This window comes from Bombus pascuorum, chromosome 6 (assembly GCF_905332965.1).
Source record: "Bombus pascuorum chromosome 6, iyBomPasc1.1, whole genome shotgun sequence".
In the NCBI taxonomy this organism is placed as follows: Eukaryota; Metazoa; Arthropoda; class Insecta; order Hymenoptera; family Apidae; genus Bombus; species Bombus pascuorum.
Genome location: NC_083493.1, coordinates 14,988,268 through 15,006,675, shown reverse-complemented (window position 1 = coordinate 15,006,675; position 18,408 = coordinate 14,988,268). Strand labels below are relative to the sequence as shown.

Genomic DNA, 18,408 nt, shown 5'->3' with positions numbered 1-18,408 from the left:
CGTTAGGAAAGTTAATTCAGAATGATATACAGGTCGACTGTGGCACGTTCGAGAGTGGAACGCAGACGACAATCGTGGTACCCGGGGAAAGAGAAAAAATCGTCCGACCGATCTTTCTTCTGTATACCTTGATCTCGCGGCGATCTCTTCTCACGATAGAGAAAATACTTTTCCAGAGAGTCGCTCGATTCCCGCGATTCCCGTCGCCTCGTCTCGACCAATAAGTCTTTGAGGGGCGACGCTTTATTCACCGCCTCCTTCGTTTTCACTCATCAGCATCCCGATCGTCTAACGATATGTATATTCGCCTTCTCGTCGCGAGAAAGTATCCTCCAACTTCTACTCGAGACCGTCACGCAGTTTCTCCTCCCTCTGTTCCTCCAATTTCCGTAGAACGCGAGAAATAGAAAGTAGATTGACCCCGGGTCACTGTCGAGCGATCAGCTGATCGCCAATTGCCCTCCCACCGCTCGCTACGGAATCACGGTCGTAATTTTTCATATTGCTACGGGGTCCTTTTCACGGAGAACGTCTCACGCGAATCACGAGAATGGAAAGTCCTTGCTTCCAGCCTCGTAAATCACTCGGTGAAACAGCCGAGGTGCACACGCAACCTTCGGACGCGACCCGCGCAGAACGTTGAAACGGCTACTAGAAAACGATATCGATCGCCACGATCGAGCTCGACGATAGAGAATAAAATAACGAAGCTACAGGCTCGTTAACGATTAATTTCAGAGATTCCAGCGTATGGTAGATCCTTTTTTAGTATGTGGTTGATCGTGAACGATCGAGTGCATCGGTGAAATTTCTTTCACGGTAACGATCGGACGAGCACCTGAAATTTAATTTAATCTAGGAAGCCTGGTTGGTCGAATCGTCGTCTCGCGTTTTCGTGATTTTGTCAAACGGGGAATAACGGAGATTCTGGAATTTGGAATTCGGGCAACTTTCTATCTTGCGCAAGTTGGATAGTCTTGTTAAATTAGGACGTCTCGATGGAAGATGATTTCGATCGGGCCGATTGTAGAGAAGATATTAAAAGAGATCTGTTTCAGATGGAGAAGGTGAGTCGAAAGAAGGCATGCGACTATGGACCCATAGAATTTCGTGATACACGTTTGTTTAAACGATCAGATCTTTCCAATGACCGAATAATTTTAGTTTTACATAAGAGAAGATCGTTTGTTTCTTCAACTATTTTATAATTTAAAAGCCCTGTAAATTGTTCGTATCTGTAGTCTCATCTAGAGAATTTAGACGCTTGGTCTGTATCGAGTAGGATGGTTCTCGACGTTTCCAAGTATCACGTGATACGCTATTCTTCTACTTATTCTTTTGCTGTTTCTCATTATTCACTTTCAGACTCCGCTATCTTTCCATTTCAAGTCATCCGTGACCTTGCAGTTTATTCGGACTCTCGACTGACCTTCTCCCCCTCTACTTTGAAAATATCTGAAACACATCCTTAAGAGTCTTCGGATTTGCTATGCGTCATTCCTCTGATTTTCTGCTGCCTTCAACGATTAGATTACTATACTTCTCGTTAGTCAGACTCTACCTGAAGTACGTATACCCCATTTGGTCTTGTTACTTTGTTAAACGCACGCTGTTTCCCGAAAGAATTCAACATAGATTCCTTCGGTTTGCCAGCAAATGACTGCATTACTCTATGAGAAGAACGTACTGTGATTATTCGATTACCAATAATGTCATCACTCGACCTAAGATCTCTGGATGAACATAGATTTGTAGCTGGTTTGCTGTAAAAGATAATCGATAACCATGCAAACAGTTGGCATATCCTCGCGTTGATCAATTTTAGTGCACCACTGAGACCTTTAAGAAAACCGTTACTACTCCGATGTCATGCTTACAAGTTCAAATATTTCCATCTTGATACTTTAAATCACCAGAAAAGCATCAGTGGCGTGTCATTCGAGCGAGCGATCTACGAGCCATTATCTTGATCCTAAATTTACCGTTTATTTTCCTTTATTACCTCATTACTGTGCTCTCTCATCTGTATTGTGTAAAATTGTTACTTTTAACTGTTCTTTTCTTTTCTTTTCTTTCCACTTTCGTATCTGTATCCGGTAACTATCTGCCATTGTATTCGCTAGTATCTTGTATACGTAGGACGCAGGTATTCAAAAATAGTTAAATAAATAAATATCGATATTAAATAGAAACAGTAGGAACAGAGATCGCCTAATAAATTCAATTATAATTTCAATGTTTCTTTACGTATCAATGGATGAACAGTTTATATCGCACTACCGGGTTCGTTGTTAAAAAGAATTACATTTTAAACATCATAATATATACGTTTATACAGAGATCATAAAAGTTACATGTTTCTTCAAACGCCAGTGCATTGCAGTTCATATTACGTTCATCGCTAAAAGAAAAATCCGATTCGAAAGAGTTGAAAGAGGTTTGGTTCTCCTTGTACGAAATTTACGAGAAAGAAGCGTGGATCCGGTCGAGGATCTCGATGCCGGCTCGATGGTAAAAAAATTTATTCGTGGCCAGTGTAGGACGGGCAGAAGCTGAAGAACCATACAAGTGCGCGTAACGGAATTCGTAGCCGCAGGGCTGAGCGCCACATTCTCAATATACCGGCTCTCTCGCCACTCACAGCACCGGAGCACCTTCGTGAAAATATTACGAAACCTTGTTCCGATTCGCGAGATGCGCCCAATCGATCGCACCTGCCCCGGATAACATCGTTCCGTTTCAAACTTGACACAGAAATCGTGCACGACGCCGCAAAAATAAGAGGCCGTAAACGAAGTTCGCGAGATTGATAAATCGCTGGAAAGTAACAGAAACAGCAAATACCGTGTTAGTAAAAAATGTCCGATTCTACCGGTACGCGCATTCTCACGAGATACAGTGGCTCGCGAAAGTATTTGCACGCTAAGAAAATTCACGTTTAGAAACAGAGAACCTTCGTGCGTGCACCGTGTATGTGATACAAAACATTTTGAAACTAATCCATAGGAGTAAATAAAAATATATATAGAAATTACAAGACATCTTTTGCGAACATATATAGGTTGTCCGAAAAGTGTCTTTCTTTCACAGACACGTCTTTTACAACGACGCATCTTTATACAAACATGAAAGCTAATCTGTCGAGCGTTGTGATCTTTATTTTGATAGAACAAAATGGATCATACGTAATTCGAGAAAATAATATGAAACGAAAAACATTGTGCGTCCATTATTTCCTTATGAAACGAAAGAAACTTTTAGGGCGACTTAATACTTGGAAAAATGTTACTATACAGTACGAATGGTGATCTTAAACGTATAATGTTAAGGATGATCTCACTAAAAAAGTATCGTGGTTTAATAATACGATTAAAATACCTTGATGATCTTTGCGAGCTGTATGCTTCCAATAAATACCTCGTAATTTCTATTTACGTTTTCGGATTCGTTTGAAATTTTACCAATGTAATTACGATAATCGTATCTTGTTACAGCATCGATGAAATTTCACAATGTTTCGTATAACGTATCCACAAAAAGTGTTCCCTAAGCGTTCAAATACTTCTGTAAGCCACTGTACCAGAATACATTGTACGACCAAACGTAGTCTTCCGCGTTGAATGGCGTTTACGATCTCTCGTTCGTTACCATATAAACGATCTTAGAATTCGCATTGGAACGCTAAGAGCACGCGCGTTTCTGCGGATTCGGTCAATTAGAAACAGCAGGGTGTTTTTACGTCTCTCGGAATTAATTTCCTCGTGAGCGAATTCGGCACGTAGAAACGTTTGACGAGCGAGTCAAAGGCTTCGAAGAAGGAAATTGGCACGTAATGGTCTCGCCCTCTTCGGGGTAACCCTCTAACTGCTCATCCGCCTTGACACCCAAAACTATACCGCATCCTAATAAATGCACGGCTCGATTACGGCCGAGTGTAATCGGTTTGTCAAACAACCGGGACAGCTAAACCTGCTCTGAATTAATAAACCGCTCGAAACTGACCTACAACTCGTATCCATTCTACTCGCGCTCTTCTGGCCTAACTCGAACGGACATATTCTACTTCGAACGCCGTCTAGATCGTTCCCCATACCAGACTTGTCCTTGTATCTTGTATCGGTAAATCGATTTTTCCGCGTTAACGGCAGATGAATTCTTGTCTGGAAATTCTAGTTTTGCATTCTAGGTGAATGAAGTAGAAGACGGTTAATAGGAACGAGTAACATTCTATCGTAGAGTGTAGTTAGCCACGTGGCAATTATCTTGTACAGAGTATCTCGGTAATTTATAATATAACGAGCAAGAGGATGATGTTGTGTGAAAAATAAATAAATCGTAAATATTAGAATATTTTTCTCAGAATATTCGTATAGCGATGAGAACGAAAATTAGTGAACTTTAGAATTTTTATGAATTTTGCTTTTATTTCTATCATAATTTATTTTTATTATAATTTAGTTTCGAATGTACAATTTACTTTAGTATCGCTACTATGTATCAGTTCAATTTTATTATTCTTTCATAGTAAAATGTTAGAAGATGGTTAGCTAATTAATCGATGAGAATTCATGTTCGCTGTGATCAGAGTTCCAATGTTAAACGTGCGATCATCGCGGTTAGGTATGCGGAAAACAGAGGCGAGCATGTTAATAGATAAATTGTTACGTATAAGGTAAACCTGGCGCCCTTATTCGGAAGTATCGGGCGTTCCGCACGGAAATGTTTACACTCGGCTAAGTGGATACCCGTAACCCTTTGGAATTCTGCATTTTCCCAGCCGTGAACGACGTTACAATGCAGCGGAATTACGTAACGACGGCGTTCTCCGTCACGCTTCACGGATTTTGACAGCGTGCTCCATTCATTACTTAAATCTCCGTGTATTCGTTTCACCGAGGAAAACGCCGTTTTAAATTCGTCCCGTCTTCTTTTTTTTTTTCTTCGCCGCTTGTGCCGGGCGCAAAGTAAAGATTTATCGTTCCACTTTTATTTTCATCGTGCAATTAGCATCGAAAGGTGATCAAAGGTATATCAGATATTTGAAAAGGCGGAAATTTTGTAATTCGAAAGCTTGAAAGCCTTTGTTCGAAATTTGTACTTTTAGAAGTTTCAGTTCTACTTATTCAACACCTTGTTGCTCGTATACAAGCGTTCAAACGACCCAAGTACGTATTTATGGAAACGCTTGTTTTCTTTCGCTTCTTACATTTTTCATCTTATTACTAAGAAATCGTCCTACCACGCTTTATTACAACTAGAAAAAATTAATTACTTTTGAGCGACTGATTCGGAAAAAATTACACATTAAACAGTCATTATAGACTGGTTTTCCTTCGAATGTTCTTTTTAATATCTTTTTCAATTAGTATCCGGTCAACCAGTTGGTCATTATTTCCCTCGTTTAAACTTACTTTCAAGTCGAAGTAGTCGAACACGTTCGATTGAATCGAAATTACTATTTTTATGGCGCACGTGCAGCATCATCTCCGAGATATTTGGCCTCCACTCCTAGAAAAACTACATTCCTCAAGTTCTTGCATTCGATGACATCTTAAACGGTTCGTTGTTAACAGGATAGACGATACACGCTACGATCGTTTAGTCAAACTACAACTTTACCAATTCTAATGCGTTTTCGTGTCAAAAATTAATAATAACAACACTCGCTATTTCCACATGAATCAAACGCTTTGGAAATGACTTAGAAACACGGAAGCGTTGTATAACGTCGGAATAACAGAAAAATCGCTTTCGTTGCGAGAGGCAGCGTGTCTTTAGAACGTTACGCGCACGCGGTAAAGGGATCGAGCCGCGTGTTTGTTTGGCAAGCGTGGCGCTTCCTTGCGTCGTCGGCGTGCTCGAAACTTTCACGAGAATCAGGAATAATTATCTAGGCATCGACTATGAATACCTGGCGGCTAGAAAATCACGGCGATCCGCCGTCGTCTCTCCACTCACGGTGGAAAAAACATGTAAAATGCCACCGGCTTTCAAAGGCCCCGCGCTGTCCTCTACCATGGAAACTGGTTTCGTCGGAGAGATTTCTTGTCGATCGGAGGAAACGTCGTCTCTTATTATCGGCAACCTTTTACTCCCACTAGGAACTGATTCCCGCTAGGAAGTAATCGAATCGATCGAGAAAATCGGTAGAGACCAAAGATGGAGAAAATTTAAAGAACCTAAAAATCAGGGAGATCGAAGCTAGAGAAAATTGATAGAAAGTCTAAATCGAGATATCGAGAACACGTTTTAGGTGGTTGGTATTTTCCATTTAATTGATCCTTATTATTTATATATTTATTAATAACAGGTCTTAGTCCAATATTATGTAATCGTTTTAATATTTTCGTCAGCCAGTGCATACGTGATTTGGGCATTTTGGTATTCGAGAGACAAATCATAAGAATTTCTACCATGTTCTTTCAATCGTTTGAAAGTATTTTCTACGATACGATGACCTTACGATAGTTGTATATCGTAGTTTGTCAAGGACTGTTTGTTGGAGAACTCGAAGAACAGTATCTCGATAATAGAGCGCGATAAGAGGATAATTTTTGACGTTCCCTCGATTTCATATCAGTGTGACGTTCATCGAAGCCGTAGCGGTGACACCTGGTTAAACGGATTAAACGAGTACGCAGTTTCGATAGCGAACTGCCAGATCGTATGAACTCGAATATGTCGCCTTCAATATGCTACTATCTCGTTGCGTACGTTCGTCCACTTGTCACGATGCTTCTTCGAGTCTTTCGTACTACACGCCTATATTCGTATAGCAGCCACGATGTCATTCGCATTCCTACGATCTTCCACTCGACCTTGTAAGCATCGCTACGCGATCAACCTTCGAAGGTCTTTGAATGTATAGCACGAAGCTAATGTTTAGTCCTTCGATTTAGGCTACGATTACAGTAAAATTCCATCGAAATCACGATAAGTACATATATGTTGATTTTCCGATCGTAATGTCACTCTGCGATTAAACAGGAGGATTTTCGCATTGCGCAATCGGAAACTGTAAATAAGCCATCAAGCGTAAAGATGCAGATGTGTTTTAAAAATAATCGACAAGTTGATAAATTTTATGAAAATCAGAGATGTTTAATTATCCAGTTATCAAGACGAGGAATATTCAGAAAAATTTGAAGAGGATGAAAAAGTACGCGTTCACCTCCAGAACCAAGTGCACGTAGAATTTTGGTAATACGAGTTTGATCAGCAACCTACCGAATCTTAAAACTGTTTCCCCTTGAAAAATAAAGAAAATGTGACTTGTCCCGTATCTTCGTGCAGAGTTTTATGAAAGTAACTACATCGGTCGGAAGCTCGTCGAAACACGTACGCGTTGTAATCATCGTTACTCTGTTTCGCGGCTAAAGACACGAAGGAATTGGAATCGCGATTTCTTCGATGCCTCGCGATCCTATAGAACCGACCGGGTCAGTTCCCACGACGATTACCTCTACTTACCATTCATTCGCCACTCGTTTTCATCGCCAGAAGACTAGCAAACCGTCCCTGTGCCTTGCATCCACCAGTATTCGAACCACGTGATCCTCGAACGCAGCTTCTTTCGACTTGTTACCAGGCTGTACAGGTTTCCTCGCGTAACCCACCTTTCGCGGTATACCGTTAAAGTCTCTCTGCAGTATCTGCTCGACCAGTGATTACGCGATCGATTCGAGATGTACGATGGCAGAACCTCTTCGAACTGGAAGAAATATCGCGTTGGATCGAGTTGTTGGAGGCGTGAAGCGAGAACTACGATGAACAGACCAAGTCGGCAACAGCAACAGCGGGCACAAGGAAAGATATGTGGCGATTGAGCACGATCACGTGGCCAGCACACGCGGAAATCGATGGTTCGACGTGCATTCGGGACAACGCGCCGTGCCGGACTGGCTCACCAGTAGGCTGACTTTCTTCCACGCCGCTCCGCGGATCGCCCCTTTGATTACAAACACCGTCTCCTGTCTCTTTCCCCCTTTCTCTTTCCCTCCCTCCCCCCTGTCTTCCCTCTCCAGCTCCTTCTCTCTTCCTCTCGCATCTCCACTCTTTTCCTCTCTGTTCGGCTGTCTACCCGCGTCCCCCGTTCACTCAACCTCCTTTAACCGCGAGCCAAGTGCCCATCCGTACCTCCACCATTCGAGTCCCCTTCTGTGGCCTTTCGAGCAATTTGGTCGGACCTGTCCACTGAACTTTGAATTTAATGACACGAATCGATGCTCAAAAATCGAGAGTTTAGGATGGTTGGATGACACCGGTGTGTTCAGAGATCGACGTGTTCTCAGGTGAGAAATTAATGTCGGGACTTTTTCAGCAACCTTTGGAATTTAATAACGCGAACGTTCGCCAATGTGCAAAAAAGGAGAGTTTAGAGCGCTTGGTGTAGTACCAGTTCACTCGGAGATTCCGTTCTTTTTCGCGACAGATTGCTGCCGTAACTTTCGAAGCTACGTGGTCGGACCTGTTCGCTGTTCGAATTCGAACCTCTCGCGAGTTAAACCAACCAACTCCGGTCGTATAAATTTCCCAATTTCATCGCCAATTGTCATTCAGCTTCTCCGATGTATCTACGAGTTATCCTCTTAACTTCGCCAGTCGTACAGGCAATCGTACATTCCGATGTGAATTCCAAAGAACATTTGTATCTGATATCGCAGCTTTTTCTATTCTTTAATTTATAAAGTCGATCAGCTTTCTGAGTAGCTCGTTTAACAACACGAACGTTCGTCGATACGCAAAAATCGAGAGTTTAGGACGACCGTGTCTGGATATTGACCGCATTATGTCGAATTGAGAAATTGAGAGAATCGAACGGAGTAAGGCTGTTCGAAAGGTTTCGCACTTTCGAAAAACTTATCAGATTTGAGCGTTGTATAGCGTTGGTGCGTTCGAGGAGAGTTGTAAGGAACCGATCTCACCGTCGTATCGCTTCGACGCGCACCTTGCTTCGACAGTGTGGCCTACCAGCCGATCCAACCGAACGAGATTCTTGCGGTGTGCCTGCGTATTATCCGCGGTCGTCGATGCCGCACTTGACGCTCCGAATGGGGCGCGCGTATTTCCACGTTACGCACCGATTAAGCGGTACGCGCGATTTCTGCTCGAGTTACGCACCATCAGTCACCGATACACCTGTTCAAACTTTGCCGGTGTGTATAACTTTTGGAGTTTTATCGAGTTGAAAATGGTTACAGGTGAAGAGAAAACAGGCTACGAAAATTGTATTAACACCTAGAACTATCGACGTTTAGTATATAAAGTTGACAATTAAGCGATTGCGGATTTTGCTATTAGACGGTATTGACAAAATTCGCAATCACTTGGTTGCCAATCCAATACACATAGCTAAGTAAATTATATATTTGAATTACAATTATATATTATTTCATACTTGGATTTTAGACTTTGATTTCCCATAAATATCCGTAGCTTGGTTAGAACGTACGAAACGTTCGTTTTCTTCGATTGAAATAAATATACTTTCGCTTCTCACCGAAGCAACTGTATTAATTGAACTATTGTCTGACTGAAATCTTGACACACTTTTGCTCGTCGAGATATTTATTTTCGATAAATATTTCTGTTCTGGATTTTAGAAAATCTTCCCAGGGCTATCCTGTTCTTAATTTTCAACGTTGATATCGCCACAACAATAATATTGTACATTCGTTAGCACCATTTCTATTAAGTTGGATAACGAAATTGGACATTTACGATAAACCCGAGGTTGATCAGCTTGGCTTGTAAGAAGCTCATTCGACGATGGAATAACGTTCTTTGGTATTAACCCGCTAAATTCGAATTTCGAAGAAACGACGTTTCATGCGAAATCAACCTGATAAGTACGGACAGACGAATGTTTCTTCGTCATCTTTTTCGATGTTCGTCAGAAAGTCCAGGTTTAAACGCTTAGTTTTTGCAGGAGATTGTTGGTTGCTCCTACGAGATTCTGCGGCGCGCCGACGTCCCATATTATCCTCCGACTTTCCATAACGATTAAGCCAGGAGAAAAGTGCCGGAGGCGTACTCTCTGTACGCCTTCTTCTTCTTCTTCTTCTTTGCTATTATTACATTCCCCCAGTTCCGTCTCTTAAGGCAAGCACGTTCTTTGGTCTAGTCGACCGAGTTCGAAGGTTCTTCTCTTCTGACGATCCACGTAACTCCAGGTTGCGCCTACCCATTGCGTGACAATTCGCGAGGAACATCAAAGTAAACGCGAAAGACTGTTTTCTAACGAATTAGGGTTCTGACAAGTACGTCGGAATAATCAAAGGTATGTATGTATTTACGTTGATTCGTACGAGAGTGATTACGTTGCATACGTTTCGGTTTCTCGAGATGCATCAGTGATCAGTGAGTTTCTAAGAAGGTCTCGTTTAACGCTGTTAAACGTAGCGTTCTTGTGGTTAATCTTGTCGCGTTCAACGCTGTATACGCGTTGCTTTCATCGTTATCAGCGCGTCCTTCGACTCTCGACGAAGCTAATTGCGACATCGACCAAACTTTTGGCACTGTGTTGGATACGGTTTGTTCCCGAAGGCATCAAATGGTGTCGAACGCAGCAAGCGTTTACCACCGTACGATAACGATGCTGCGTCTAACAGCGTCAAGTGTGACTATCCTAGTTGATGTATCTAATAAGATTCTTATGGTTAGTCCTGATTTCTGCGTCCTAATAATTACGGAGTGCACGTAGTAATCAGTTAACTACGTTTGACGAGTATAGTCGTCGTCGCTTGTATTTATTTACCCACTCTACGACCCAATCCCATGAGAAATTTCTAAAACTAAATCTCGTAATTAACCGGTTAATTATATTTATCAATTCGTCAGAAAACGCATTCGCTATAACCGTAATCTACAGAAAGAAGAACTCGCACGATGCAGGAAAACATTGTATCGGAGGATGAATGAGAAACTCGTGGTAGCTCGTATCCCAGAAGCACCTGGACTATCGCGAGGAAAACTCGGTACTCGAGTTACGTCGATTCGATTCTCAGCGATATGGCACTCGATAGGTAATCCTGTCAGACGTGTCCGACATACCGCTGGCCCGTTTTGCAAAACCGCAGACCCATCGTGCGGCTGCGAACAACGTCCAATCCGTCGACCATTGACGTTTCCTTGCTCCCACCGCATCGATACGCACACAGCTCGATTCCACTCGACTACATCGTTGTTGATTATTTACCATCAAAGGCACTTTCGCCGGTAAAACCGTGCCGGTTGGTGGCCACGCGGGCGAAAACGCCGGTCGGAATGTCGGAAGTGGAATTATGCAAAAGCCGCAACAATGCAACGAGTCGCGGAGGTTCGAAAGCGGCGACGGCCGTGAGAATGTTGCGCGAGTCGTTTATCGGGATCGGTGATTCAGAGCCAGAGGCGAGAAGCGTTCGTTTTCCGCTCGAGTTTCGACGTGCTGCGGCGCGTCGTGCTTTCTGCCGCCGTTAGAAACTTTATGGTGCACGATATACGATGCCACTCGATTGAAAGGGAAAAGAGGTTTGAATAAACGCTATCTAAAGACAGGTTCGATTACTCGGTTCGTTTCATAGATCGATGTAGCCTAGTGGACGATTTGCGATGGTTACGGAGAATGCTTGCACGTTATTGTATTTATTATAGCGCTTATATGCCAATTAATTGTAAGGTCTAAATAACTACGCATCGGAAAAATTTCAACTTACGAAAACGAAACGCGCAATCTGACGGGAAATATTTCGTTGCGAAAATAAGAGTATCTATTGTACAAATATTTTTGTTACAGCCACTGTAAGTATATCTACGTTATAGTATTTTACGTACACGTTTCTTCTATAATCAATCGCGTAACACTGTGTCGTAAATGAAATCGATCCTCGTAATTCTGACATCCAATAGTCGGACGTTTAACGACTTCGCTACTCGATTCGTTTCGCTTCCTTCGCGTTTCTACCCATTACACTTGCCTTCCGCTCGAGGATGAGTTCTTCCTGGCATGCCGCGCGCCGATAATTTCCCGCTAAAAGTACTTTCGCTCGTATAACCGCGTTGCACAGTGAATATGCATCAGAACTGTAAGAAACAGGCCGGAAGTCGTTTATCGCCACTGAACTTAATGAATGGTATCTGTATCACGGCGCAGCAAAGGTTTTTCATCGTTTCATATGGCGTGCAGTCTTTGCGGACGTCTTACTGCCTCTCATAGGGCTATAACGACCCCATGTGTAACGCTGTCCGCGCTCGTGACGCGTTTATCCGTAGATCGAGCAGACACGATCACGACAATTATGAAAGAAACGGCGGCAAAAAGCGCGACGATGCAGCTTACGACGCTTTCACCAGCGCGAGACTCGGTCACTATCGTGTTTTCTAATAAAGGATGTTGTTGCATCGAGGTTGTTCGTCCCGGATATTTTCCGGAACGCGATTTACAGACGATAAAATCTGAGCGGTTTATGCGAATCTACGTGGTTTTTACATTTTGCACGATTCGGATGGTTCGTGCACAGCGCGTACGAAACTTGAGAATCGAATTATTTGTAACAGTTCGATGGTTGATTTTACTTTACTAGCTTTTTAAATGTCAGCGAAATGATGAACGAAATGTCATGAAATAACGAGCGTCGAGACTGAATTATATAATAAGCATAGCCATTGAGAGAGAACGTGCGAAATACCGTCGAACTTTGATAATTCAGTACCCTGCCAAACATCGGGGTGAACCCATGTCTCACACGTCATAATTATCGGTCGATAACGTTCAACCCTTGGCTCAACATCGCTAGAATGTCGAAGAAAGTTTCGTGATATTTGATTCGCCCGCAAAGTATTTAATGGACTTATCGGTCGTCTAAAAATTATCGAATGCCTCGAATTAAACGTTCCTGCGAGAAATCTGCGACATTATGATGTTTTTCATACGCATCCCCACGAAACGCGCATGGGTATCATACTGATATCAAGCGCGTAACGTTAAATATCAATAGTGTTTATTCCCCACCGATATCTTCCTCCAATTTAGCCATGTAATTAAGAATTTTTTGTTTCCTATCGTATCATAATCTATATTAATTTGTAATGAACTTGATTTGTACAGATTCGTATGTGTTCTTATGAATTTATTTTTCACAAATTTATAACAATTTCATACTTGCTTTACTCTTTCCCGTAAACAAACAAACAAATAATTCGAATTTGTTGAAGTGGTCATCGCTTCTAAGAAGGCTCCACATCTTTTTAGTTTTCTCAAGCACCGAAGCCATCGACAGCGTATAGACAAAAGACTGGGACGAAGGCAGACCTTAAACGGTAGACAGGCGACGATGGCTTCAGGGCTTTCAGTCATAGGGTACCATTGCTAGATCTGGATCAGCGGATCTGGGCCAGCTCGAATTATATTCCGACTTGTATTTACACTTCTGTATTAAAATATATTTTCTACCTTATAATTCATCCACGCGTCTCTTTCTTCACATACATCTAATAACCTCGACAGAATTTCAAGGTAGGAGTTAAAATTTTCTATTTAAGAACGTTCTCATAACGAAGCTGGAAGGAATGAAGAAAAGCTTAGTCTTACAGAGATTTTCGAGCTATCAAAGTTTATCCATGTTGGAAACGAGAGAAAGGCGTTTGTTTATTCGTTACCGAGCAAACATAGACTGATCGTTAAAGTATAGATCGACTCTATTTTGTTCACTGGTCGCTTTGGGTATTCGTTTTGGATCAAACACGAGCGAAAACGATCCTTGTATCGTCGACACGGATGAATCATCCACGATGCACCTTCAATCTGTTTATATAATCTAAATTCGCCGCTAGTTTCCCGATCGAGGCATCGAAAATCGTCCGGATATCCTGCAGCGATCCATCGGTGTTGGATCGATCGTTGAGACGAGGAGAGGGGCAGCGAGAATTCCTGGCAAACGACGATTCGTCGAACGGGAGTTATACGGCTGCGGGCCCCTGGTACGTTTTAACGGTATATTTCCATCGCGCGAAGATCTGGGTTGCTGGTACGAGCGGCGGCATCGGCGCAAAGTGCGCGTCTGATTTCGCTTCCGCGAGGTCGATAATTAAGGAGCTGAAATCGTAAACGACGTGAATGGAGAAAAAATAGAAAACGATTTTTTCTAGCGGGAAAGAACGTAGACTTTAGTAAGCGGAGTATGGTAAAGATGGTTATGAGCGTCGAAACAATTTACTTTAGCTTTTTTCATTTGGCATTTTTGTTTGTACTGTGATTTTACATTGCAAATTTTATTTACTTTACGAGCGTACATTCTCCCTTGACATCAGGATATTATGTGGGTATAATAAATTATGAAGCGATATTTCATCCTTTATTCAACATCTCTGTCTTCTTTTCGGTGACTGACCCCGACCACGCGTTTTCCATTGGCACGCAACGCGAAAAGAACCGTCCAGCCTTCGGTGACACGCGACTGCACGGGAAAATAACCGTGTTTCATGGCGTTGAACAACGTTAACGATGAAATCACGGCGTTATTCCTGTCGCGTAATCGTCATCGTTGCCAGTCGCGTGTGCAGTTAACTTTTACGTAATAATCGAGGAAAGCGTGCCTCGTCGCAACTGTTCCGTTTACACCAGACTAGATCGTCCTTGTTCAAGCAATTCGAAGATCCATCGGCAAGTTACGCCAAAGCTGTGCTCTGCCATGCTATGTTTGAAGATATTTCCCTCGCTACATACAGGGTGAGTCACAAATGCCTGTCCGTGCTTCAGGAGGGAGCGGACGTAAATTTACACGTTAAAATCGTCGGCTGTGACTTGAATTCACAGAGGTCACGCAAAAGTGAACGAGGTTGAGAAAGAAAAGAGTGAACCGAGTCACAGTTTCGGACCGACTTCAATTCGAACGCGTAACGAGGACGATCGACAGCTCGCCTAGCAATTACCGATTCCGCAGACCGTTCCGTGAACATCGAATCGCGTGGAAGAGGCAAGCCGATCGAGCAACGGTGCATAGGCGTCGCGTGCCAAGAATTTCGCACGGTGTTACAGTTCCTGCGCTATCGAACTTCCATTTAAAGCATTTTTCGGACCGCTCTGATTTACTTACGAGAACAACATTCTTCCGTTCAAAGAATTTTTACTACTTCAATAAGATCGTAACATATATAAAGTAACCGGTTTTTAACGGATCATGTATCATCGAGCGAGTCTTAAACGGATAAAGAAAAATTGCAGTCAGATATGGAGGAGAAAATTCGCAGTTTTTAAATGATATGAAATATCCTATACGAAGATAAGAATATTTATCGATAAAAGAAACGGTAAAAATACTATCAAGCCGACCAGTGCAACGATGTTCATATGAGTCACTCAAAATTTATATCGATCGTCTTCGTGAACTGAGAATTATAAGAAATGTACGACGTTACAAATAATATTCTTTTACGTCTCCTTGAAATCTTTATCATTGCTCTCTACTTCCAATATGCGAGCCGATAGAAAGAAATCATCTGTTTCCGGAGGATCGAAAATCGATCGCTATTGTATTGTGATTGTATCTGTATAACCTTTTGTAAATCGAGAAATTTATTAAAAAATGCTTCTAATTTCGATTTAACTTCCAATAAACTCACTCGTACATTCCAATCCTCTTTTACTTTTTTCTCTTCAAGTAGGCGCGCATTCCAGATGAACGTAGAGGATGATGCGGGAAAACGAAAAGGCTGCAATGGCTGCATGGACTTTCGTGAAAGCGAATCTTTTTTTCGCCGATCGTCTCTCTCTCTCTCGTTTTGCCTGTCTCCGCCTCTCTCTCCGAGGAGAGAAAGAGCGGAGACTGCCGCCTCCGGCGACGGCGTAAAAGGTATGCGGCAGGTGGCTTTCCGATCGGAGTTGGTAGGAGTCTCGATAAGCGCGCGCGCGCGCATCCGTGCAACTTCGAAAGAGGACAACGATCTCTGGTAGTCTGTTTTGGAACTGTATCTCTACATGGTGTCCAGCAATGTCCTTCTCGATGTTCTTCTTACTAAACTGCCAACATTTTCGTCAACCGAGAGGAGACCTTGAATACGGTCATTTAGGTCTAAAGGCCATTTAGGTCTAAAGGCCATTTAGCCGATTCAGCAGATTTTGGAACGAACGCGATCTTTAAGTTGCACCGCAAGTTTCAAACACCTAACGTTCTTCTTACGTTTAACGTAATGTCGCGTGGATGTAATATCTGCGATTCTTTGCCATTAATTCAGCTTTCACTTTGAACAAAATACCGCGCTACTACCATTGATCGATCCTTGCTCGAAGTTTCCATACAATTCATATTCATATGAACGTGATTTGACAAATGGAACGTAGATAGAAGATGTTTTTGAAATCTAAGAAGAACCGACTCGCAAGAAGATGCGTTAGCACTGGAAAGATGTGACTTATAGTTTGCAAAATTTCACTAATGATATTAGCTCAACCGTATCAAGAAACTCTGTACGTACATTTTACAATTACTTGGAAGTGATTGCCACGGTATCTCGACTTTCCTGCTATCGCAGTTATTATCGGTCTATCAACGCGAATTCTTCTTTGCCTGACTCGGTCGGAAGAAGCATCCTCTTTTCTTCCGCAATCTTGGATCTGCCCGCGGCGCGCCAGGAAACAGCTTGCCGGTTTCCGACATAGGTGTCAAAACGGCAGGAAAAAAAAATGAAACGTTTCCGTGGAAACGGCTCGTTTTCGTGGGTTAACGACCCTGAAATTTTGCGATCCTCGACGAGGTACGGTCGAGAGAGGTAGAAGAGGGTGGTGAAAAGGGAGACGGTACGGTCAGAGGTATAGAGAGACGCGAAGAGCACGAGGCTTCTTCCTCTTCTTCCTGCCCACGTACGGGAACAGAGATAAAATTGGAGACGGTTCGAGGAACAGGTAGTAACGGTACCTGCTGGTTCAAGCCACCTTTTCAGGTATCTAACTTTGAATATCGCACTTTGAAGTTTTCAATGACGCACTCGACTTAATGGACTTATCCACGAGGATTGATCCATCGATTTCCATGGAACGATGAAGAACGTCGGTGATTCCTTCGCCAAGTCTCCGAACCATTTACGACGCATTATAACGAGACCGTATCTAATTAAATCAGTGTTTCGTCACGCCATTATTAAATGCGTCACGTTGCGACAGTTTCTCATTCTGCTCGCCATTGACGAAATCGTCTCACGCGTGTAGCGTAAACTGGGTTAACATTGGCAGATGCGAGCTCGAACATTTAGAACGAAACTTTTACGGTTTTATGGTTTGAACGAAGATAATCGCAAGGAAGACGTTTGATCGATGGCACCACCGACGGTATTTATTTTTATCTTCAAATCGTAACTGGCGTAAACTGGCTATCGTAAACTGGAATTTCTTCGAAAGAAATATCGAAAAAATGAAGGCGAATGTTCTTTTTGGAAATTGTACTCGATTTGCTGTTTGCTTGAGAAATGGAACAATCTTGCTGTAACCCGTTACGCTGGTTAAGTTTGAACAACAGTCGCGAGACACCATCTCCTCGAAGGCGCTTAAATTTCCGTTAAAACTCATGGTAGAAAGACCCAGAGAAGCTCGCATCGAACGACCAGTTATCTCCGAATATGCTCGCCGATCAGTCCTCACCTTGTATCGATGCACTTTCCGGTGTTCCGAAGTCCAGCAAGTGGTCAGAACCCTATACACCTTCTTTAAGCTCGCCTTTTCGATCTATCGTTAACGCATTCCACGCAGGTCGCGTAAAAATCTTTCCTACGTAGTCCAATTGTACAAAAGCGCAGGAACGTCCAATTTTCTTGCACGTGTTTTCCGAATGTTTCTTCTTTTAACGAATATCTTTATCTTCTTGTAGATCGTCTTATATATAATCAGTCGCAAAAGACTTTATAACAAAAGAGTTTATTTTTTATTTAAACGAAGCACATATAACTTCTCGTATGAACGATAATACCAAGTATTAATAAAACTGCTCTTTGCAGTGAAGCGTTTTACTTCCATAAAGATGGTCTTCTTATACAGTGTGCGTATTGTCTCAACGCTAGAAATTTTTCATATATAATTCCAATTTCGCAGTATTCGTCTATATAAACGCCTAAATGCATAAAGAAAACGTTGAAATTTCCGAAAAATGAAAAAAAATGAAAATGAAAAATGAAAACATTAACATAATTGAAGAGAGAGATATTTGTACGTGACCAGTTCGATGTGCCAGTCTGTTAATTTAATGCCAAAGCCTTCGATTCCACCGTTGTCTTACTTGTTTCACAGAAACGTAGTAGCCTTCTTATAACATTCGAATCGATAGGTAAAAATCGATCAAAGGGTGATCGTGATTGGAATTCGTGTCTCGATCGGCGGGGCTCCGCTGGTAAAACCATCATCGTGGAATAAAAGGATCGCAAAGGTCGCGACGATTCCGAGTCGTG

At 42.4% G+C, this 18,408-nt stretch overlaps 2 protein-coding genes and 1 long non-coding RNA gene across 4 annotated transcripts in view; 1 reads left to right on the top strand and 2 right to left on the bottom strand.

Moving 5' to 3' along the window:
• Window positions 1–8,025, bottom strand: part of LOC132908056 (serine-rich adhesin for platelets) — a 60,448-nt gene extending 52,423 nt beyond the window's left edge. For both annotated transcript variants that reach the window (XM_060961626.1, XM_060961627.1), the window contains exon 1: window positions 7,471–8,025. In XM_060961626.1, coding sequence (XP_060817609.1) covers window positions 7,471–7,473 — 3 coding nt within the window. In that variant the 5' untranslated portion in view covers window positions 7,474–8,025. The remainder of the gene's footprint in view (window positions 1–7,470) is intronic.
• Window positions 1–18,408, top strand: part of LOC132908102 (uncharacterized) — a 128,530-nt gene that overhangs the window by 21,116 nt on the left and 89,006 nt on the right. The gene's annotated exons all lie outside the window — the stretch shown is intronic.
• Window positions 1–18,408, bottom strand: part of LOC132908087 (uncharacterized) — a 148,828-nt gene that overhangs the window by 55,455 nt on the left and 74,965 nt on the right. The gene's annotated exons all lie outside the window — the stretch shown is intronic.